We start from the raw sequence: 25,644 nt of genomic DNA on the forward strand, positions 1-25,644 counted from the left end.
AGTTCTAATCCAGTGGGAAGTTTGTTGGGTTTAGGTGTTGGAACACAGGTAGAGGAACATCCATCTAAGGAAGTAAGATCCACAGTTATAAGTGGTGGTCCAAGAGCTCATGCATCAAAATAGCATCATGACAGCAGGGAAGAAAAATAGGCAAACTAGTTTGGCATGTATATTTTATTGCTACTGTCACTGCCTATTTATTAAACAAACAAAATTCCTATGAATTTATCGCTGCCTTTCCAGACATCATATATTGACTTAAATATATTCACTGTCTTCCATTGTGTGTCATTGGAGGTCATTTCTTTGTTATGGGTAGGTGGCTGACTTCCTTCCATATCCAGCCATTAGCTCACTTCTTTTAGAATAGGAAATCTTGCCTGTGAAAAAAGTCACAAAAGAAGACTCCTGCTTTCAGGCTAAGTAAAATGTTTCTAGGGAGGAAAGATATATAACTCAATTAGGGATAATTCTATATTTGTATTCTTAATAACCAGAGATAGTAGTCTTATTTGACTTACAATTAATGTAGGGAGGGACATCATCTAATTTCACTATATACCTAAAAGTCATGGAAATAACAGACTCACTTCACCATTAATTAGATCTTTATCAAAGTCTTTTAGACAATTATGCTTGGATTTAACATTTAGAGGGCTGAGCAAGAGAGAAATGGACTTACATTTAGACAGCCTGGTATATTATTTCAGAGCATGAGAGATCTGAACAGGCTTTGCGGTTTATTAATTGGGTGACTTTGGTCAAATTAGCCTCTTAGTATTTTGGTTTGTTCATCTCTAAAATACAGATAATAGTTCCAGAATTTTCCCTTTTTTGAGATTAAAATGTAATATGTCCAAAATTCTTGGCACAGGGCCTCTTACCTAATACATTCTCAGAAAATATGTGCCTTTCAGCAATAAGTTGTGCTAGTATTTCTCTGTTATTGTTTGTCTTGACCCTTGTCCCCTGAGAGTTTGAATTCTGCCATTTGGACATGGCCAATGGGATGGCCAGGCAAGGCATTATGGGGTAGAAGGAAAAGCAGGGGTATTCATTTCCCCTGCTTTCTCCCTGCTGTGCTTCAACTTTGGCACTAGCTGCATTCTTCTTCTTATGGCCACAGCTCCTGTCCAGTGGTCCCCCTCCCATAGCCAGAGTTCACAGTCAAGCTGACACCGCTGCCTTCTCAGGCCTAGGAACGGCAGTGGCTTTTCTTCTCATGTTGCTTCAGGTACTTTCTTTCTACTATTGCTCATTCTGCATGCTCCAGCCATCTTTTGTCAGTTCCTTTATATGCTTCTGCCAGCAGTCCCTTGATTTAATTTTTTTCAGTTAAATCCTTTATATATGCCACTAGTTTTTTTGCTGGGACTTTGACATATATAAAATAACAATAAAGGGCTTCCCTGGTGGTGCCGTGGTTAATAATTCACCTGCCAATGCAGGGGACACGGGTTCGAGCCCTGGTCCGGGAAGATCCCACATGCTGTGGAGCAACTAAGCCTGTGCACCACAGCTACTGAGCCTGTGCTCTACAGCCTGCAAGCCACAACTACTGAGCCCGTGATCCACAACTACTGAAGCCCACACACCTGAAGCCTGTGCTCTGCGACAAGAGAAGCCACCGCAATGAGAAGCCTGTGCACCGCAGCGAAGAGTAGCCCCTGCTCGCCACAACTAGAGAAAGCCCGCACACAGCAACAAAGACCCAACACAACCAAAAATAAATAAAATAAATTAATTTTAAAAAAGCTTAAAAATTAACAGTAAAGACTTCATTTGGACTTAGAGAAGGGCATCTTTCTTGATGAATCATTTTTAAATGTTGGGAAAAGCTAATACAAGGCAGTTCTAAATATAATGGGAAGTTTACTGGGATGGTTTGTTGGGTAGGTGGTTGTAGGGATGTAAACCCAGCTTTGAGGACTGGGCGGAGTTTGTTTAGATGGCAGGGGGTGGTAAGAAAGAAGGGTGGAGTGCTCTTCTAGATGCAGAAAACAAGATTACGTGTGCAGTAGTAAGATGAGCATGAGGATTAGGGGGAAATAAGGAAGTGGGACTGCCTATCAGGGGCAGTTTGTGTTCAGAGGTTTTGGTAGGCAGAACAATGGTCTCTCAAATATCTTCATTTCCTAATCCCTGGACCTGCAAATATATTACCTTATATGGCAAAAGGGATTTGGCAGATATGATTATATTAAGAATCTTGATATGGGGAGGTTATCCTGGATTATTCAGGTGAGCCCAAAGTAATTAGGATTTTAATAGGAGGAAGGAAATAAGGTCAGAGTCAGAGAAGAAGGAGATGTGATGATGAAGCAGAGTCACAGGAAAAGATTTGAAGAAGCTACTTTGGTGGCTTTGAAGATGAAAAGTGGAGCTGCAAGCCAAGGAATGCATGTTGCCTCTAGAATCTGGAAAAGGCCTGGAAATGGATTCTCCCCTAGAGCCTCCAGAAGAGATGCAGCCCTGCTTGCATCTTGATTTTAGCCTAGTGAGGCTTCTGACCCACATAACTGTGAGATAGTAAATTTGTCTTGTTTTAAGCCAGTAAATCTGTGGCAATTTTTTACAACAGTAATAGGAAACTGATAGAGGCATAGTAGGAGACAGAGGGTGCTGGATTAGGGCAGACCCTGAAAGGTCAGTTGAGAATGTTCGATTTTATCTGAAAGATAACAAAGAACCGCCAAAGATTTTTGACTAAAGACTAAGGTATAATGAAAATTATGTATTAGGAAGATGAATTAGAGGTGAAGTTCAGAATGAAGACAAGATGATGAGTTCTGCAGTACTGTGCAAGGGTGGGTATGGTGATAAGACCCCAGATTAGTTGTGGACTCTATGAATTGATGAGAAGTTTGTTAGGAAGCTGACAACATGATGACTGACAGGGTAACCAACAAAGGAAAGGAAGAAGTCAAATTTCAGATCCTTATTGTGTTGTGAAATGGGCATAAATATAGCACATATAAGGAACCTGTTGATTCTGAGATAACTTTAGACTCTAAATTTCAATATGATTGAATAATATGTGTATAGATATAGATATAATACATATATACACACACAAAAGAGAATTAAATGTAATTTAGAAACGTGTATGCATTATTTTCCTTTAAGTTCCTTCTTGGATTTAGCAAGGTTTATTACCCCCCAACAATTGCAGAAAACCCACAGTATACAACTTGTGGCTGTTTTAGGCATGGGGAAATAAAGTAGTTGAATTTAAAATATATATATATATATGTATAAGAAATTATAATTTGTTTCTGTTTTTTCAAGTTTCATTGTCTTTTTAGAGGATATGCAGAGCTCGTTTGATCATTTCTGCATTAGTGACTGCTTATTTAGTAAAATGAAAAAGGTACAACTTGAGTAGTTAGTAAACCATTCATATTTTGCACAACAACAAGAAAATAATGCAAACAACCTCCAAAAAATTTGAGCTGGAGAGGAGTCATAGGTCAAACACATGTAAAGGGTAGTGACGGTGGCTGATAAGGTCAACCATTCACTGGCTGTAAAGTGGTTCAGAAGTTGCCACTGTTTGGATTATTGGCCCTTTTCACACAAAGCTTCACCCTATCTGCCTTCTCTTTCTTTCACCCTTGCAACTTTTCCCTCTCAGTCAGTAACTGGTAAAAAAGATCTGACCACGGGTTAATCATTTGGAAAATCTTAGAAAATGCTACGATTCAACCTTTTTTCTAAATTGAATGTAACTTTGCATCTCCACTGTGTTTGTCTCTCCTGAAAGATATCTATTTATGCACAAGTAACAATACGATATTTTGCATTTAAAAATTTAGTCGGCTGTGTGATATTTACAAAGTAAATGTTCACTATTCCTTCCTCAATTTCAATAGGTTCCTTCTCCTGGGTCTTAACACAGAAACATCATTTCGAGACAAGAGGCAACTTCACCTTGCATTCTTCCCTTTCCTCATTTTGTAGCAGAAAATATCTTGAGTATCTGACAGCAAGAAAATGAATAATACCCACTCTTGAGCAACCTGAGGGTAGGAACTTTGCATATTATAAATCAGGTGCCCGATAGTTACCTCCCTCAAAAAAAAAAAAAAAAGAAAAGAAAAGGAAGGTAGAAGCTATCAGCAAAGTCCTAAAATACCACGTATATTGTCAAAACAACTTTAATTTGAAAAGTCAGTTCCACCTTGTAAAGTTTTCAGCACCGCTCCCGCCTAACATTGGGGTGGAAGGTTTTGAAACGACAACAAACGTAATTCATAACAAAACCCAAACGCAGAAACTGCTTTCTGTACTCCAACCTGCCCAGAGTACCTGGAGCGCCGGAAAGTGGATCCGCGCTCCGTTCTCCCCTCCGGGCCGAAGCTCTGCATGCCTCCCTCCCCACTTTAAGCCCCTAGTCTCGAGCCTCGAGCTCAGGATATGCTCAGAGAAAAGCAGGGTCACTCACCGGTGAGGAGCCAGCAGCAGGCGACAGCGATCCCTGGGCTGGCGCGGCGCCGGGGGTCCATAGTTGGAGCGGCTGCAGCGCCCGGGGGACGCACTGGATCGGAGGGAAGGACTCGGCGAAACCACGCGCTGGAGCCGCGTTGCTCTGGGCCACTCCGCCCGCCGCCGTGGGTCTCAGTCGCTGGCCCCGTTGGCCCCGGCGCCTGGGAGCAGTACAGCGATTTCCTGTGTTTTCGACCAGCCCCTCTAAGTTCGATTCACGCTTCTCGCATCCCAGAGGGATTGCCACATCTCCCCGCCGTTCGCACTCTTGGTCTCTGAAATCCCACTGGCAGCCTCCCAGGCTCTGTCCGAGACATGGACAAATAAAGCCAGCTTCGCGGGTCCTTGTTTAGGCTAAAGTCCACGAGCTGCGAAGCAAACCTTAAAGGGACATCTGCCTTTCATTGACAGGGTGATTCCGCTCCCCGCGCCAACTCCCTAAGGTAGTAGGAACGCAGCCGAGGGCCGGACCTTCGGAGGGTGTCTCCAGCCCAGTGGCTCCGCCTTCGCACCCCTCACTTCTCCCGGGGTCTGGGCAAGGAGGGCACTTTCAAAGTGCCGTGCTCCTAGGCCCTCAAAGGGAGGCTGCTTTCCTGGGGTCCGATTGCGCAGAAGGGATAGGTCCGTTTATGCAAGTGAGCAGATCTGGTAACCCCCGTGCCTCTCCTGTGGACACTTGAACTTCGCTGTCCAGCCTTCTCACACTAATAGTGGGTGGGGGCGTCCACCCCGACACGCCCCGCTGAGGGCTTGGCTTTCACTTATGGAGGGTTTCCTTCCTTTATGGCGATTCGTGGTCACAGGGAGGCTTTTCTTTGGGAAGACTGTGATCAGCTGGGGGAAAGGAGAACCAAGACTGGGGGAAAACAAGAAAGAAAGAAATGCAAGAGGGAAGCGGGAGGGGAAGGAAGGGAGGAAAACAGTCTCGTTAGAAATGGAATGTGTGTGGGCAATTTTGTTTAATCTGAATTAGGATGTTTGTACACTGGAAGTTGAATCTAATAAAGAATTTAGGGCACTGTTTTATTTCTTGTTGCTACAGACTTTTATAAGTAAGAGTGCATTAAGTCGGTTGCATGTTACTCCCTCCTTCCTCGCTCCCACTACTCTGGGGAACTGAGAATTGGGAAGATAAGTTGGCCCATCAAAACGCTGGGAGACCCAGGCCACTTAGGAGTTTGCAATGCTTCCCTTGTCTTGTGAGTTGTACATCCTTTGAGTCAAGAGCCACAACTACATGTTAACTTGACCGAATACTTGCTGTTTTTAATAAAATCAGCTGTGTTTTAGTGGTTTTGAGAATTTCAAAGAAGGGGAAGGAGTGGATGAGTGGATTTGTGTTTACAGGTGGTGGAGGGACTCAATTCTATGCAACTCCATTCGATTCAATTCAATTCAGCTAGTTACTAACTGAAAGTTTCTGTCTAGCAGGTCTAGGGCTAGGCAGGACAAGAGTGCCACCCAAAGGAGGACTCATTGCCTGGAACACAGTACAGGTGACACAGTACAGAGAATCCAAGGGAAGGGCAGAGAGGAAAACCACAAGGATGATTGAATAGATTGCCAAATAGAAGATTGCAGGGACTAAAAGTTGGAGAAGACAAAATTTTAAAAGTTTAATGAAGATCAGAAGTAGGGTGGGCAGAGGTGAAAGGTTGAAGGCCATCAAATCTCAGAAAAGGACCTATCCGCCAAAGAATTGTTCTTCTAATTTATGAATTTGAAGTGATTCACTACTTAGTAAGTATATTAAAAACCCTGTTTCCGCCTGTTTCTAGCTCTCATATTTTCATTTCTTAGTCCTGTCTTCAAAATTGCAGAAATAAGTCTCTAGAAAAATTGCCTTGTGTTGGGACACTGTTCAGTCCCACTTGGCTTTACTTGGGCTCCTTTGCCTGCATTCAGTGCTCTCAGTACCCCAGTTTGGCTTTCCAGTCTCTCCATCTTCATTAACTTGATATCATCAATGTGCTTCCTGCTGCTCCCCTGTCTGGGAAAGCTCTGCCACAGAATGCCTTTCCTGTGTATATCTCACCTCTCTGTCTCTAGTTTCATTTATGTCTTATGCTTCTCAGTATGACCCAAAGGGCTTTGCACAATAATCAGTAAATTCTGATTAATTGACTTACGCTTAGACGTTAAAAAATCATATTTTCCTAAAAATATTTCTCCAAATTGCTCAGAGTTTTCAAAAACAGGTAATAGTGTATGTGTGTGTGTCTATGTGTGCATATACATATATGGACACATATACACATGCATGTATGTATATGGAATTATAGAAAATTGCAGTATATTAAATTATAAAAAATGAAAAGAGAAATTGTAAAATTATATCTTATTGAAATAAAGTAGGATTAAAACATACTTATAATCAAGGCTGTAGTTACTGTAGTTCACTACAGTGAACTTTACCTTTCTTTGGGAGCGTTAATAAATACTTTGAATTTAAATATTTTAAAAATCTCCTCTAAGATTTACATATGGCTGAAGTTAATTTTCATATGTGTTATGAATCTTATGGCTATATTTATTGATCTTCTTCATGTCAAATCAATGCAGATGTAGAAAAGTATTGCTGGAGAAGTAAATTTAGAATAAGTGTTCATTTTCTGAATTTCAATAAATCTAAACACAAATCAGTGTCAGGAAACCTATTTTCTTAACCAGTTTTATCCTGACTAACAGAAAGACATGCCATTGAGTGAACTGAGACTTAGAGAAGATAAAAGCTGTGGTCACAAACTAGTAATGAAATAAGGTCACTTGATGGCTAATGCTAAGCTCTAGACTTTATACTGTGTACTTTTCGATTTTAAGTGAGACCTAATCTGATCAGATCTCTTTTAGAGTTTGGAAATATGGGTGAAAATTAAAAGTACACTGAGAGGTTAGAGGCTGAACTGATTAAGAATTTGGAAAGTAGAGTCTATGAAATGAGGCAAAAGTAATTGGGGTTACTGACCAATAATCTCAAAAACAGAAACAGATACTTCATTCCAAAGTATTCTCCTTGGAGCTAATCTAATATAATGAGAAAGATTATGGTAGGTTCTGGAGTTAGACTGCATGGATTCAAGTCCTGGAACCACCATGGTTCCAGGTGGTAGCTGTGTGATTTGGGAAGAATTATCTAGTGTCTCTAAGCCTCAGTTTTCTCAGAAGGAAAATGAGGATGAAAATATTGCCTTTTTCTGAAGATTGTTGTGAAGATTAAGTGAGAGAAGCCTACAAAGCATTTAGCACAATGCCTAAAGTACAGTAAATGCTTAGTAGAAATGAATCATTCTTCCCAGTAGTAGGAGAATTAGTGTTAGATTGACAGTGGAAACATAGGGTGGGGCCTCTGTGTGGTGGGCTCTATAGGAAGTGATGTAATTGGATGAGCATCAGAAAGGGAACTTTAGTGATTGGCTAAAAACATTTCCATCAATTCCTATTATTGTTTCTAGAATCTTCACCTTCAGAATATTTACTTTGGATTAGGAAATTATCTTGAAGATACCCCTATAAAATGGGTATACGTTAAGATATCAGAAACTTTTATGACATTAGCAAGGATTTGCTTTTCAAATTAGCTGGCTGTCAAAAGATTATTCTTATTATTTTTTTAACAAGAGAAGAAAAAATTCATTAAGGGGTTGGGAATAAAAGAGAGTCTAGAGTTCTGCTTCTGGTGTAAGCCAGGGTTCTTTGGTAGTAAAATCATGGATTCCCAAGGCCACAGCATAAATAAGGTATCCCCATCTGGGTAGGAGGGTGGTGTCACTTTTACTTAATAATAAATAATTTTTAAACTACTGTATGTTAAAATAATATTTTTACAAGAAAAATACAAAATGATGTGTTTTGAAAAGTTAAATGTGAGGTCTTAAATACATTTTAAGGTATCCTCAAAGTGTGCTTTCATTCTCCCTCTTTGACTCTGAGGATTCTAGGGTAGGTGGTATTGTCCTGAGCTGCTTCTGTTTTTACAAAGATTTCATGATGATTCAGATTTTAAAATTTACTATGTATGTATTCAGGGTAATGTACTCCAAGACAATGATACTAACTCACGGCGCTAACCCATATGGGCAGCTTAATCTAGTTCAATAATTTTTGAGTTCCTGCTATGTATCAGACTCCAGGGCTATGTTCTGCAGAGGCAAAAATGGGTAGAACACTTGTTTTTCTACTGAAAATCTGCTGTCCATTAATTTTTTTCACTTGTAGGTAGGAACAGAAAATAGGCAGTTTTGTTCTCAATTCTAACATTCATGTGTTTCATTTTAAGCCTGTTAAATTAAGCAGTCTTGTGAAATTACCACATTAGTTGTTGCTGCTTCAACTTAAGAACCCATGATTGCTTCTTCTCTGGCCAAAATAAAGTTGTATGTATGATGACAATGACGTGGGGCTTGAACTTCATCACCGACCAGTCTTTTTTGTTGTTATTGTGCAATGTTCTTGTGTGAATGTTTTTTCACTTAAAATATAAAATAGGTGTTCCTCCCGCTCTATTTCCTGGATAAGTCTGTGCCAGAAACCTGGTCCAAAGACATTTGGGCAATGGATACTTATGAAAAAAGTCTGACTTCAGAATCCTGGTGAGGGACAGATCTTAACACTGTAGGAAACTTCTCTAAAACTTCTTGGCAGACTTCAACATAAGTGAGACAGTAAGACTACAGTGGGAGAGGGAGTGCCGGGGTGGTGCCCTGGCAGGAATATTCACTTTGTGGCACTCTCTGACTCAGAATAACCAGTACTCAGGAGCAGTAACATTTTAGCTGTGTTGCTGGATCCCTTAATTTGAAATGTGAGTTAATTATATTTTAAGATATTAGGCAATTCTAGAATTATTTGAGCAACTTGATTTAAATATTTTTCTTTAGCCAGTTTCTAAAAAGTTAAATCAGAGATGGACTCTAAAGTCCCAGGATTATAGCAAGTAAATGATAAGTTAGTCATCAAACCAGGAAGATAGGTGTTTCTTATAATAGGACTGGGTCACTAGATATGTATGTATAAAAATAAATACATCAAGAGAAAGAGTGTCTATTATTTGGCTCTGAAATAATAAGTAAATTATTTTACAAATTATGTGGCTATTTTTCATCTGCTTTACTAGACTATATATCAAGACAGTCAATTAGTCATTTTTATTGCCTGCAAACATCTGCCCTCATGTAATTCATTCATTCCAACATTTATGGAATTAGTTGTGTGCAGCAGGAAGTCTTCTGGGTCCTGCAGATTCAGAGATGTTGAAGTGTGTGGCCCTACCCTCAAGAAAATTCACAAGCTACCTAAATATATGCATAGAAAGATATTTCTAATTGCATCTGATGAACCCTAGAATAGAGGGTAAAATCAACGGGAGGAAAAAGACAGAGTTTCAAAGAGATGGTGGCACTGGAATTTAGCCTTGCAGGAAATGAGCAAAGGTTTCATAGATGGAAGAAGGGTCATGGTCATTCTAGACACAGGCAGCATGAAATGGATGAATAGAATGGAATAGAAGTTAGGAAAGGCAAGTGAGGTTGTGACCAGATGTGAAAGAATCTTGGAAGGATGCCAAGGAATATGGAATTCTTATAAGCATAGAATATTTTCATAGTTCTGAGTGACATATTCAAACATGTTTTTTACTCTAATTTTCTTCTCTTATTTGTTTCCTGAAGTGGCTTCATTTGATCTAATTTTGAAATATATTAGAGGAGATGAAATATATGAAAGCCATGAAGCACACTGTGAAACTTTTATCCCCTAAATTTTTATGCAGTGCCTTCCTTAAGGAAATTTATTGTTATTTATTATCGATAAATACAATTACATGCACTATTAGGATAAAGGTGGACATTTGTCTGACAAAACAACACGGATAGTCTAGAAGAGTAATATTCGGTGGTTCTTTTAAAGTTTGAAGAAGATGAAAATGAAGCCACTTATCATGATGCCTAAAAGAAGTTTTAAATACTCCAGTTGGACACCATATAATACGCATTTAAATATTAGTAAAGATATACTACCAATATTGGCCATTTTAATCTTTTTGGTCCCAAAGTAGATCAATGGAATGAAGGCAGCCATGAACTCCTAATCATCCAAGTCTTTGTTCTGTGGGGTGAGGACTGCTTTTAAAGGCCCTGCCCTGAAAGAGGAGGTGTGGGGCTTTTCATGAAAGATAGCCATGACTAGTTTATCCCCTTCCAGGAAAGGAAACTGGGGGCAGCCAAGAGGATGGAGCCAGAGATTTTGAGTTAAAAGCCACTAAAGTTGCCGGGGTAGAGCAAGAAGGAACAGCTAAGTGTGAGTAAGCAATGAAGACAGAAGCATTGTGGAGCAAGGTTGGAACCAGAAGGCTTAGAAAATTCAAAACTAAGGCCATAAATACCAGGATCTGCCCTGATTTTTCTTTCATTTTGGTCCAAATGTGCTACAAAGGTACCTACTATGGACTTACGGCTAAATGTATCTGAGCCGTAAAATGTAATGGGACAAGTAATTGTAATATTAAGTGTATTAGTAAGGCTAAAAAAGAAATGATAAGGTTAATTAAACAATTATATGTGTATATTGCAGGGGAGAATTCCATAATCACTGAAATGAGGAAACTATTTTTATGAGACTAAATTTCTCTCTCAAGCCCCTAATATATAGAGAAGTAATTCAGTGTTTTCTTCTCTTTTATTTTTTCCTGGGAATGACTTTTGAAAGTTTTTTAAATTTAATGCTTGCTGAGAAAAAAAAAAAAAGAAGAATATATGACCAAAAGAATGAATTTTCCTTTAAATAAGATCTACAGAAAGTGTTGAACTCCTTGGATGAAAAAAGAATTGTAAAGGATATAAGAATGCAGAGAAATTGGTGGATCCTGAGGTGGTGGAACAGGGCCTAGAACGACTACAAAGAATGTTAATCTCTTACGATCTTATAACACATTTTTACAATAACCACCCTGCCAAAAACATACAAATGCAAGTAGAATAAGATATTTTGATATAAATTCAATCTACCTAGAGTAACAATAGTTAGATTTTCCTTATCATCTCCATAATACTTAGTTTTGAGATTGTTGTATTTTATAACACTAGAAGTTACGGAAAGTGAATCAGAATTTTCTACTTTGTGGTGATCAAAGTTAACTCTTCTGAGTAAAAATGGTATTTTTATTCCATGAAAATGTCTTAATGAAAAACTCATTTTGTGTGAACTATAGTAATAGGCATGTTTGTGCAATATTCAAACAAACAAGAAGGGAGAAGTATTTCTGGAATTATAGAGTAAGTATCTCAGAAATTCTGCTCCTTCATAAAGGCCATGAGAACTTTGGCAAAAATTGTCAGAATCAACTTATTCCGCATTCTGGAATTAAACAAAGAGTTGCAATTTTTTTTTTTAATTAAGAAAAACAACTGAACCTTAAAAAGACAGCAAACTCTGTGGCATGTTAATTTTCCCTATTTTCATCCCCTTCGTCCCAGCTCTGTGGTATTCTGAAAGCAAATGGCCTCACAACTAGAGTAACTGAAAACTGGCAGTCTAGCAGCCACTGTATGTGGCAGAACAGGTTTGGACCTCCCCAAAATCCCTAACCCAAGAGAATCGTTACTAGTTGACCTGAATGGCAATTTCCTGAAAAGTTCCATTCTCAAGATTTGTCTTTATTTGCCTTGATTCAGAGCTAGCTCTGTGAAAGTAAACCTATTCCAAAGGCATTTGTTAAAAAAAAAAAAAAATCATTGGCCATCGTTTCACACAACAGTGGCTTGAGGCAGCAATACCAGTCAGGGCTAACAAGAGGCTGATGAAAATGCAAAAGAAAAAACTAGAGAATAAGATGTTCATAGAGAACTTTGAAAAAGTTCTACGTATTTCTGAGAATATGGGACATGTGCTTGTGCAGGTCTATTTGTATGCTCCAGAAACACCTGAGAAGACTCTAATCTCTCACCTCTGGCTGACCTTGAATCTGTGCAGTCAGGAAGTAAAGGCTAAGGCAGAATTGTAAACTGCCCAGTGGAGCGTTGAAGATGCACCCTAACATGCAGAGAGAGCCCTTCAGCAAAGGCTGGGAGACTTGATGTTTCAAGGTATTAAACAGAAATCTGCATTTAATCATTAAGTGACTATTAAGCTAACCAACCAGAGACTTCAGTAGCCATAAAAAACAAAGACTTTACAGAATTAGTCTAGGAAAATCACTCAGCAAATACACACAGCAGCAGTAGCAGCAACAGCAGCAACAGCAACAATAACAACAGACCCTAGAAAGTGAGGTAGTTTGCAGAACCACCATATTATAATACTTTAAATGTCCAGTTTCAACCAAAAATGACACATAAACACAGGAAAAAAGCAACAATAGAAACCATCCTTAGGAATCCTAAATGTTGGACTTCCTAGAAAGAACCTTTAAATCAACTATAAAATGTATTATTCAAAGAATCAAAGAAACCGTGTCTAAAGAATTAAAGTATGAGAATGATGTCTCATTAAATATAGAGGATCAATAAAGGATAGATGTTATTAAAAATTAGGAATTATGAAATTGAAAAATATAATAGCTGAAATAAAACATTCACTAAAAGGGCTCAATAGCAGATTTGAACTGGCAGAAGAAAGAATCAGTGAACTTAAAGAGATTATCCAGTCTGAGGAACAGAACAATAACAACAAATATAAAATAAAGAAAAATAAATAGAGCCTCAGAGACCTGTGGGACACCACCAAGTGTGCCAACATACTCATGATGGAAGTCCCAGAAGGAGGAGGCAAGAAGAGAGTCCAGAGAGCATATCTGAAGAAATAATGCCTGAAAACTTTCAATATTTGGTGAAAAATATTAATATTCATATTCAAAAAGCTTGATGAGTCAAACTAGGAAAAAATCCAGAGACCTACACCTTGATTCATCATAGTCAAACTGTTCAATGCCAAAGAAAAAGAGAGAATAAAGAAAGCAGCAAATAAAAGTACAGTAAGTCCCCTACATACGAACAAGATCCATTCTGAGAGTGTGTTCATAAGTCCAACAAAGTTAGCCGAGGTACCCAACTAACACAATTGGCTACATAGTACTGTACTGTAATAGGTTTATAATACTTTTCAAACATAATATATAATAAACAAACACACAAAATAAAGAAAACACTTTTAATCTTACAGTACAGTACCTTGAAAAGTACAGTAGTACAGTACAACAGCTGGCATCCAGGGGCTGGCATCGAGTGAACAGGCAAGAAGAGTTACTGACTGGAGGAGGGAGAGGAGGTGGGAGATGGTAGACCTGAAGGATCATTAGCAATAGGAGACGGAGGGCAAGCTGCAATTTCACTCACGCCTGACATTAACGGCCCAGATTCTGATTTCTTGCTGGAATCAATTCTATCTACCCTCTTGAAAAAACAATCCAGTGATATCTGGGTAGTAGCTCTTTTTTTCTTGTCATAGATGACACGGTAACATTGGATTACGTTCTGAATGGCTGCTGCAACCTTCGGGTACTGTTCTACGTTCAGGTCCTGTGTGTCAAAAACTAACAGTGCCTCCCCAAATAAAGAAAATCCCCTTGTCATTTCCTGTGTTGTGAATCTCTTTGGTTCTTCAGTTACTTCTTCTTCCTCTTTTCTCTCTTTGTCCTTTCTCTGGGCTTCCAATTCCATCAGGTCTTCATTAATAAGCTCCTTGTGTTGTGCAGCAAGGAGTTCAATGAAGTCATCCTCTTGCAGATCTAGCTCCAACTTCTCACTGAGGGTCACTAAGTGGCCAAAGACCTCTTTGGACTCCTTATCCACCTTCTCAAATCCACAAAAATAATAAACAAACTGCAGGCAAATGTTCTTCCAAACCCCATCAATGGTGATGGCCGTAACCTCACGCCAAGCAAAGTCAATGTTTTTTATGTCCTTGTAGGTGTAATAGTCCTTTCAAAATTGTCACAAGGTTCCTGATTCATCACTCGCCTTTACTGCCTGACGAAAAGTGTGACGTAAATAACTTTTCTTAAAAGTCCCTATAACTCCCTGGTATATAGGTTGGATGAGTGACATAATATTCAGTGGCAGATGCACTGCTTTGACATTGGGATGAAAGTCGTCCATGAAAGGGGGGTGGCCCAGAGCATTGTCGAGCAGCAGAAGAATGTTGAATGGGACGTCCTTTTCCAAGCAATATTTCTCTATCTCCTGGATAAAGTGGTGGAAAAACCAGTCCTGGAAAATGGCCCATGTAACAACCCAGGCTTTGGGGTTAATCTTCCACACAACAGGAAGAGAGCCCCTGGCTGTGTTTTTAAGGGCTCTTGGGTTCTCTGAATGATAAACTAAGAGAGGCTTAGCTTCCTATCACTGGAAGCATTGCCACCAAACAACAGAGTTAGCCTATCCTTTGTTGCTTTATAGCCTGGCATCAACTTTTCCTCCTTACTGATGTAACTTCAGTCTGGCATCCTCTTCTAGTACAGTCCTGTCTCATCCACATTAAAAACCTGCTCGGGTAAATACACTCCTTCATCAATAATTTCTCAAAGTGTTTCAGGAAATTCCCAGACCAATACTGTATCAGCACTCGCTGCCTCACCGCTTACTTTTTCATTGTGAAGGTTCAAGGTTCTGGCCTTGAACCGGTGAAACCAGCCATGGCAGGCATTAAAAGATGAGTCCTCTGATTGTTTGCTGTGTTTCTTCTTCACAGCTTCATAAGGCTTTTAGCTTTCTCTTGAATCAGCATTAAGCTGAGCGGGACTCAACGCTGCTGATTCTGCATCCACACACTGAGAAGTTTCTCCATCTCCTCCATCACTTTTCCATGCTTCTTTGATGTTATTGTCAACATCACCGGCATAGCAGGCTTCACATGTTCCATGATCTTGTCCTTGTTCTTTAGAATCGTGCCAGTGGTTGCACAATTCATGTTATAAGGATGAGCGATGTCTACCATCTTTTTGCCTCGCTCCACTCTCAATTATTCTCACTTTTGTTTCCATCATTATTGCTTGGTGCTTCTTAAGTAGTACCAGCTACATCACCACTGCTTTTATGCTTGCTTCTGGACATCCTGGGCTTGAGATAAAGATACTGTACTACTGTACTCCATACAGTACTGTACATTAAAGTACACAACCACTTGTAGAGAATGCACTCACGTGACAATGTACCCCAGACACCTGAACTAACTTACGTGATTGGACATGCAAATGCACGTTTACATCTTTGAAAGTTCACAACTTGAAGGTTTGTATGTAGGGAACTTACTGTATTCGTCATATACAAGGGATTCTTAATAATATTACTTACTTCTTTTCAGAAATCATGAAGGCCAGAATAGAGTAGGATGACATTTTCAAATTTCTGAAAGAAAAAGGCTATTAACCATGTCCAGCAAAACTATCCTTCAAAAAAGATAGAGAAATTTAGATATTCCCTAATACAGAAATACTGAGATGAGTTATTGCTAGCAGACCTTCCCTACAAGAAATACTAAAGGAGTCCTTCATTTTACATGAAGACACTAGACAGTAACTCAAATTCACCTGAAGAAATAAAGAACACCAGTAAAGGTAATTACATTTGTAACTGTGAAAGAGAATACAAATGCATTTTGTTTCTTTTATCATATTTAAAAGTAGCTTTGTAGAATAATAATTGTAAAAACTGTGTTGTTGAGCTTACAATTAATAAGATGTAATTTGTGTAACAATTGTAGTACAAAAGCAGAGAGGGAATGGGGCTATATTGGAGCAAAGTTTTTGTATACTATTGAAATTAATCCCAACTAGATTGTTTTAAGATGTTGATTGTAATCACCGGATAACATGAAGAAAATAACTAAAAAATATGTAAGAGAAATAACAAGAGAATTACCATGGTATATTAGAAAAATATCTATTTAACGAAACAGGAGACAGTCATGAGGGAGTGAAGGAAGTTTCCTTACACCATACACAAAAATTAACTTAAAATGTGTCAGAAACCTAAATGTAAGAGCTAAAACTATAAAACACTTCTTAGAAATATAGTAGCAAATCTTCATGACCTTGAATTAGGCAAAGGTTTCTTAGATACAACACCAATAGCATAAGTAATAAAAGAAAAAATAGATAAGTTGGACTTTATTAAAACATAAAACTTAATGCTTCAAATGACACCATCAAGAATGTAAAAAGACAACCTACATGATGGGAGAAAATATTTGAAAATCATAAATCTGATAAGAGTCTAGTACCCAGAATACGTAAAGAATTCTTACAATTCAACAATTAAAAAACCCCACAAATAACCCAATTTAAAAATGGACAAAGGCTATAAATACACATTTGTATAAAGAAGAGATAAACATAACCAATAAGCACATGAAAAGATGCTAAGCATCATTAGTTATTGGGAAATTCAAATCAAAACCACAGTGAGATAGTACTTCACACCCACTAAGAAGGCTATGACAATAACAAGTGTTGGCAAGAATGTGGAAAAATTAACTCTCTCAATAGATTGCAAAATGGTGCAGCCAGTTTAAGAATACCCAAGAGAATTGAAAAGATATATCCACACAAAAACTTATACACAAATGTTCATAGTAGCATTATTCAGAATAACCAAACAGTGGTAACAACCCAAATGTCCATGTGTTGATTAATGGATAAATAAAATGTGGATAAATATTATGATATTGCTGAGCCATAAAAAGGAATAAAGTACTAATATATGCTTCAACATGGGTGAACCTTGAAAACATGCTAAGTGAAAGAAGCCAGACACAAAATGCCACATATTGTGTGATTCCATTTATACGAAATGTCCAGAATAGACAAATCCGTAAAGAAAGAAAGTGGTTTCCAGGGGCTGAAGGGAGAAAGGAATCAGGAATGACTGCTAATAAGTAAGGGAATTCTTTTTTTAGGTTGACAAAAATGTTCTAAAATTAGATAGTGGGGATGGTTGCACAACTCTGTGAATATACTAGAAACCACTGGAATTGTATGCTTTAAAAGGGTTAATTTTATGTTATCTCAATAAAGCTATTAAAAAATAATACCCTGCTAATAAACCACAGTGAGTGAGGAGATACCCAGAGGCCTAGTCTGCGTGCACAGTAGTAGGATTAATGAAAAATGGATTCTTTTTACCTTTTGATAGAACTGATTAGGCCAGGTATCTACACTGGCGTATCAGGAATAATCAGTGATTCACAGTTGCTGCCTGTTATGCTCTTTGGTAATGTGTAGAGATTTTACAGCAGAAAAGCTTGATTATAAATTGTAGTCCAAAATATTCTGTAGCAATTTGGCTGCTGTACACATAGATGCAAGAACAAGTGAAAAATATTATGTTCTTTTTCAGTACTCAACCTGATGCATGTAAGAGTTTTAGAGAACAACGTGAAGTACTATACTGGCAATGATTACAAAACAGAAAAAACAAACCACCAGACTTCTTCAAAATAAATACTGTTTGTTCCTTTAAATGATAATGATTGGTTTCCTATTTGGTTGAGGCACTGATTCAACAGTGTCTACTCATTAGAACAAAGTAGTAGGCAATATAAAATTCACCCAGAATATTTCTGTTGATCACAAAAAGAATATACATGCTTCCATGAAGTAGAAAACAAAAGGTATAGAGCATATTCATTGAGAAAATGCTCTAGATATCAACATGAAACCATGGGCAAAGTGGGCATTATAGGGAAATGCTGTCCACTTGCTCTCAGCCCTGTCATTGAATCTGTGCTTATAACTATCTTAATGAAGTCAGATGTCCTAAAATTGAAAACAGGAAGAAATACTGGAAATAATAAGCAACTATAGTTTGTAATTAACTCCAGTTGCTTATTTTAATAATTTTTTTCAACACTTATTTATAAAGCAATTAAATGATACTCAAAGTTGACAAAATAAAAGAGAGACTCGAAATTACTATATCTAGGGGAATCTCAAGATTTTCTTACAATAAAAAAAAAAAGGAAGATGACTGTTCTCCAGTCAAAAACTAATAATGAGTAAATTAAGTGAGAATGATTGTGTCCTAACATATAAAACACATGTATAACCATAAGCATGTGTGCAATCACACATGCACCCACATGCAAACACACACATCCTAGCACATCATCCAAATATGACACTGGTCTCTGCAGAAACACAGGCTGAGGTTAAGAATGCTTACCTACTTAGTTATATATGTGGCTCTTTGCAGTATTTTATACTCTTGCTCCTTTATTGCCTTTACATTTCAGCTTCACAGACTTCTAAGTGATAACTGTCTTTCATCATTGTTTGCAAAGATTTAGTTTCTTTTGAAATTTAAGAGGAGTTATGACACTTCATAAACATTCACAGAAGGAAATCTTAACAATTATTGTTTGTATGGTTTTATAATTATTGAGAATTGTCCATTTATTATTATATTTTTTCCCATTTAGTCTTTTACTTGAATTTCACAATTTTCCGATTAGGAAGGCTGAGTAGATATCTCTAATTTACTTTAGTTTTCAGAAATTTGGAGCCACACAATAAATGGACATGCCAAGACTGAAAACTAACTCCGTTTTGTTTTGTTTTGTTTTAATTCTGTGTACTCACAGTCTGGGAACATTTTAAAGAGAATTTTTAAAGAAAATTTGCTTTAAGTTGGTATTTTAATTTTTGTCTGTTTGTAGTAAATACACAAAATTTAGAGTAAATCTCTAGGACACATCTGTTTCCTGTTCATTGTGCACATCAGATTATAAGCTTTTGGAATGAAAAGTGGCATTTGAAAACCTCAAGAAATGACGATAGCAGCAGTGATGAGATTTTTCAGTTCTCACTGGTAATGTGGGAACTGATTATTTTTCTTGAAAGCTTTTATAAAATAAAGCAAACCTTAGAATATATTCAGATAGGAAATAAACCTTGACATTATATGGTTTCCAATAGCAATAAATAAGAGTTTCAACAAAGAACTCAGTGATTTTTAAAAATATTAACATTTCTTAAATACTTGCCCAGGCTGCTTTTTAAATTTTATGATGCTGTGAAAAATTGATGCCTGGATGTGTGCAGTACATATTATTCTACCTTTTGGGTAACACAGGTGGTTGAAGCACCAGAACACATGTTCTACCTAAATAGATGCACAGCTTTTAAATAATCTTATATTTGGGGCAGGTTACAAACTTTTGACTTGGAAGAAAATTTATTGAGGTTTGCCCTTTGATATTAATTTGCTACATTAAGTAATTTAGTTTAGATCTTAATCCATAATCTAAATGAAGGATTTGAGAATTAGAATTCCTTTGATGAGAAAACGTCTACCTTATTTGAAGTGGAATCTGCTTATTATTTAAACACACATCAAACATCAAGAACTAAAAAAAAGTGTACTAAGACAAAGAAGAAATTGCCTCTATCTCCTTTTCTATCCCTTCCTTCCCTGTCTCACCTCCTTCAAGGGAATTTTTCTGGTTCTTTCTGTAGAAATCAAAGATCCCTCACTCACGAGGAATGAGGTCTTTCTGGTCACACACATAAACGTACGTGTGTGTGTGTATGCATGTATGTTTGTATGTACATATGAATGTATTTATCTCTGTCAGCCATCACCCAGCAGATGATAGAAGCTACAAGTAGGTAGGAGTTCAAATAGAAATCAATAAAGGGGCAGTTTGCAGAGATGTGTGGTTAGGGCTGAGGAAACCAGCAAGGCATGTCTGATCACAAATCATTCCCACCCCTAGGCCTCCAGGTACAAATGAAGGAGATGGCATTACCAGTGAGAGCTGGAGTCTTGGAAAGGGGTGGGTGTCCAATAGAAGGAGGCAGCCAGTGGGGTGGGGTGGAGATGGAGATGGAGATAGAACCTAGGGTGAGAAGGAACCAGGGAGGGCACCAGGAAACATCTGCCTTCTCCCTTCTGCTCTGAGTATCCTGCCAAAGGCTCCTGTTGGCCTAACTCTCAGAGGGCAAGGGGACCTGGATGATGCCATCTATAGGGGTTAGGCTCCCTGGACCACAGAGCAGAGTGGAAAAGGGCAGAAAATGTATCTGGGGAACAGGGGGAGCAAATGGAAAATAACCAACCTCCATCTCCAGTGCTTCATTTTCTTAGTCTGGCTTACTAACTTGCCAGGTGAATTGACCTCTCACTGCTTTGACTGTGTACTTACATAAGTGAGCATTCCTTCTCAGAAGGTGAGGATGCTGCGTTACCAGTGGGACCACCTGACTTAAGCAGACAAGACCTCTCTCTGTCCCTGCTCTCAGCCCCTAGACTCCACATTATTGGTGATGGTGATTGGGGGTTGTGAGTGTTTTCTAACAAGTCTGTCTGATTTTAGGCTTTCCATATCCTGAATTAATTATGAGAATGAATCACAGTTGGGCCATAATCTTGGAGGAGAATCCTGGGGGTTCTTGTACAGAGCTTGGTATTGATGTGCTCTGGGAGGGTACAGCCCTCTCAGCTGACTTCAATTAGATCAGGACTTTGATTATCATATTGGCCCAAACCTTGAGGCTGATAGTAGCTTCTCAGAGGTGCCCAGGGACTCTGGTTGTGCTCAAAGGACTGGCAGGCATATTCCAGGCAGACAGATAATTTACCAGCCTAGAAGGGCCCTTGTCCTTCTGAAACTTTATGTGTCTATAAAGAGAAAATATTTTGAACCCAAATTTAATATTCAACCTTAATTAACACTGGAGGTTCAGACCATATACACTCCTCAGTATGGTGAAAAAATATCTTTGAATTAAGTGTCCTATGTTACATTTGCGTGCCGCTCTGGTTCTTATTTTAGGAAAGAAAACTTGCCAAAAGGCACTGAAGTTGCCCTTAAAATGCATCTGTTTGGTATCGTATAAATGTGGACTAATATTAAGATAATTAAATATTATTGAACCTTATTAATGAATCTTACTTTCTCATGTTTTGAAGATTGCTTAAATTCACCTCTCTAGGATGTCAGGGAGAAAACTGTAGCCAATGCATGGCAATTAACTGCTACATTCTACTGAATGACACCATTAATTCAATGAGATCCAGCTCTTCTAGGAATTAAAGACTTTCAAAATATGGAGAAAATTATGACCAACACTATGATTGCTATTACTGCAGAATGCCCTTCCATAGTTTTCCTCTTATGTCAAAAAATACAGTGTTAACGTTGAAGAAAATACAATAAGAGAATATGTAAAAAGAAAATTTGAAACTTACAAATAGAGGAAATAAGGATATTAGATTATTCTGCTGTTTAATGAGCTGCCCTTGAGATTTTGGTGTACTTGATGGCTCAGTGTACCCCAAATTGTCTTGTCTGTCAAGATTTATATAGGGGAGGATCACAAAATATCTGAAACGCTCTTGTCTTTAAATTCAAATTGTTTTGGTTCATTTATCAACAGATACTAATGAGGCCCTCTTTTAAGTGCTGGAGTAGGAATAGGGACAGGGACATACAGAGTAACGGGGGGGCATGTTAAGGGGAGGTCTGGATGTTTAGCAGACAAATCAAGGAAGTAGATGGAGATCAGTGCTGCCTAAATGTCCCACCACCTGCTGTGAGAACACAAGTAAGGAACAATGAGTATGTTTTCTAAGTATCTGAACAAGAGGGGTTATGAAATGTTCACATTCAGGAGTAGGAATCTGGAGCTTTTATTTCAATTGTGAAAAATCTAGAGGGCAAGGAGAAGACAAATTAGTGCTTTCATTTCATTTGGATGAAGTTGATAAAGAGCTGAACTACCAGGGGAGGAACACAGAACAGGTCAGAGGGTCACAGAGCAGCTGAGAGCAGAAGGACTTCTTTGTTTAAATATATATATATATATCTCCTTTAACTGTGGTTATCAGTAGGATCTGCCACTTCTGTTAGAAAGATATTTGTTATTCAAGAACCTACAAGAAGTCTTCAGAACTTAAACAGCAGAGAGTATATGGGAAGCTTGTGCTTTACTTTCTGATTCAGTGGTTTAATAAACACCCAACAGAATGCCTACTATATGCCGAGTATTATAAGCCGCTATAAAAAATATTTATCATTTAGTATCAATTTTTTCTCTAGTTCAGAACCTTTAATTGAATAAGAGTCTTTCATGCTGGGGTGTGTGTGTGTGTGTGTGTGTGTCTAGGTATTTTGTTATATACAAAAGGAAAGGATTATCAATGTGTTTTATAAAGATAACTTCCCTAGAAAAAAGCCATGACCTGCTGAAAAAGTTTCGGACAGCCAACACAAAAAATCAGCCTTGTAAACAAGGACTTCTGGAAGTTTGATATACAAGGTTCTCCACCCATTTTCCTGTCACACAGGATGTAATGGCTTTTGTTGCAATGCAGTGTGACACTAAATAACTGGCAGTCACTGAATGTGTTGCTCATTATTTGGATTACTCTATAGAGATGCATTTACAGGAAATCAAATGACCTTAACTAGATAGAATGTATTGATGTCAAATAAAAAACAAGTTAAGGTTTTGTTATGGAACTATTCAAACATAGAGATTAATATTTCATACATGCCAAGGATAGTTTTATGCTTAAAAATCTGCATTCATAATTTAGGTGCATATTTAATCACTTTCTGTGATTTGGAATTAAGACCATGGTCCTGCCTCACTTAACCACTACCTCCTAATATAATTTTTGCTAGAATGAGCTGCCATTTAACAGAGGAACTTCTTTAGGATGTTGATGACAGTGGGAGTGCAATAATAGATTTTAACCTAATAGCTTCCTCAAGTCACATTGTATTGTTATTTTATTGAATTTCATTTTCAGAACCAAGATTTTATATGCTGTTCATGATTTTGTCTACTGTATTCTATGTTGCAATGGAGTTTTGCTTTTTGGATCATAAGTTAATACGAGTGATTAATCATACCTATTTTCTTGTTGTCCTTGACTGAGTCCATAATTGTGGGGCAAGATTGGGTACAGATTTAAGATTATTTATCTTTATGTGCTGTATTCATTGAGGACTATTCTGCTAGTTAAGTCACTGCTGCTCTCAGGTAGGAGGGTTTGTACATATATTCATTCGTTCATTCATTCATTCAGTCTTCAGAACTCACTGAGCACCTACTAGATCCCAGGCCATTCTCAAGTAGAAGATAGGGTAGACATAGTCCATGCCCTCATGAAGCATATCATTTGTTGGGAGGAGATAAACAATAAACAGTAAATGAATAAATGAGGAAATATGTCACATAGGAATAAATGTTACACAGATAATTATAATAGAGTGGCTGGTGACTACTTTCATTTGGGTAGTCAGAAAAGACCTGTCTGAGGAAATGAAATTTGATGTGTCTTTTGAAGGACAAGAAGCCAGCCTTGTGAAGTTCGCACAGTGTAAACCTAAGTTTATTTGAAAAGACAAAAGTAAACTTTAACTTAAATGTGTATATCTTTGGCTAAGAAGACTGATGATAGATATGGAACAAAAGTGACATTGGAAAAATAAATCCAGGAGTTAAGTTGCATTGCAGGTGAGTTATTGCAGAGGTGAATGTAAAGTAAGAGTGAACCATGGCATGAATACATTGAAGTTGTAGGAAGAAGAACATGAGACAAACAAGAAAATTAAACAGCAATTCCCTTTTATTTCTCATCTCTCTACTCACTGGGTACGTGGATGCAAAGGATTAACAAGAAGATAATTTGGCCAAGTAGCAAGGGCTATTTGTAGGCACAGGAGGGAACGGCTAAAAAATTCAAGTCACTTTCATCCACAGTTAGTAGCATCATTTTATTCAGAATTTGGCACTATATTCTACATTATAGAAAGTAACTTTAAAAGATCATAATAGGTATATGTATCTAAGAGTTAAATATTCTTTAAACCACAAGAATGGGTAACAATCTAGTTGTATACATCCTGAGTCTTTTCCTTTACAACTGATTTTTTTGGGAGAATGTTAGTGTACTGGTATGAAAATACCAGTTTCTCTTCCAAATTGTGTCTCCTTTATCCTTTGGATAAATCTCAGCGTGGATCCCCAAGACTTGTCAGGATACACTTTCCATCTCAGAGTTGTGTCTAAGTGGCTCTTTAAAATTGGAGAAAATAAAATCGCATAAACAAATTTGGTCATTAAACGGAATGCCTAAGACTCAAGTAAGAAAATCTATGAGCCAACTGGTTTCTAATTTCTTGTTTGTGGTACATAAACTTAAGTTACAGAAAAATTGGCCAAGTGAAGTTGAGTTTAGCAGCTCCAGACAGAATCCAGAACACTAATGTGAAGTGTCCAGAAAAAAAATATCTGGCCTTCAGAAGTGGAGTGCAGCGTTCATTAATAATTTGAGAACTTGTGGGTTCAATTTAAAATGTCTGTTTATGAGGATTACCTTTAGTCTAGCCTACTCCAGAAGAAAGGGGGAAGGGAAAGACATTTCATTATCTTAGACATAAAAAAATAAATCTTGTAATAATCCATTTTAGAACTCTGTGCTACATCTAGAGTGATGGATAGTAAAGCATCTTTGTGTGCTTTTGTTGAATAAATCATGTTTTGTTGTTTAAATCACCAATTATTTGCTCAGGAAATGTTTACTTTAATAATCCTTATTGTTCCCTTCATGAAAAAGAAATCTATACAAATACAAATTAGACAATAAATAAAAATAAAGTAATACATAGTCTTGCTATCAAGTGACAACTTGTTACTAACATTTAGAAGCTTTAAAACTTTTTTGATACATACATGAATACATAGATATTTATTAAAATATCATCATACTGTGCATACTATGTTCTTGTCATCTATCTTTCCATTATCTAATTTCACCATGTAGTCTGTTTTTTATTATGAACACATTTTTATTCCATTGATTATACACTGACATCATCATTTTTAATTATTACATTTTATTACATAGATTTACCATGTCCTCTTCTGTTGGTCACTTAAGTAATTTCCAATTTTCGTTATTAAAAACAATATTTTAGGGCTTCCCTGGTGGCGCAGTGGTTGAGAGTCCGCCTGCCGATGCAGGGGACACGGGTTCGTGCCCCGGTCTGGGAAGATCCCACATGCCGCGGAGCGGCTGGGCCCGTGATCCATGTCCGCTGAGCCTGTGCGTCCGGAGCCTGTGCTCCACAACGGGAGAGGCCACAACAGTGAGAGGCCCGCGTACCGCAAAAAAAACAAACAAACAAACAAACAAAAACAATATTTTAATGGACCTAATC

At 37.8% G+C, this 25,644-nt stretch overlaps 1 protein-coding gene and 1 long non-coding RNA gene across 3 annotated transcripts in view; one reads left to right on the forward strand and one right to left on the reverse strand.

Annotated features, from left to right (window-relative positions):
• Positions 1 to 4,577, reverse strand: part of ITGA1 (integrin subunit alpha 1) — a 171,019-nt gene extending 166,442 nt beyond the window's left edge. The window contains exon 1 of the mRNA XM_060009511.1: positions 4,445 to 4,577. Coding sequence (XP_059865494.1) covers positions 4,445 to 4,505 — 61 coding nt within the window. The 5' untranslated portion in view covers positions 4,506 to 4,577. The remainder of the gene's footprint in view (positions 1 to 4,444) is intronic.
• The window catches only part of LOC132423592 (uncharacterized), a 187,452-nt gene that overhangs the window by 4,442 nt on the left and 157,366 nt on the right, over positions 1 to 25,644 (forward strand). Inside the window, exon 3 of one of the 2 annotated variants that reach the window (XR_009519015.1) lies at positions 1,449 to 4,410. The exons of the other annotated variant lie outside the window; for it this stretch is intronic. This is a non-coding gene — a long non-coding RNA (uncharacterized lncRNA). Of the gene's footprint in view, positions 1 to 1,448; positions 4,411 to 25,644 lie in introns of those variants that run through there. 2 annotated transcript variants of the gene reach the window in all.

This window comes from Delphinus delphis, chromosome 3 (genome assembly GCF_949987515.2).
Source record: "Delphinus delphis chromosome 3, mDelDel1.2, whole genome shotgun sequence".
NCBI classification, from domain to species: Eukaryota; Metazoa; Chordata; class Mammalia; order Artiodactyla; family Delphinidae; genus Delphinus; species Delphinus delphis.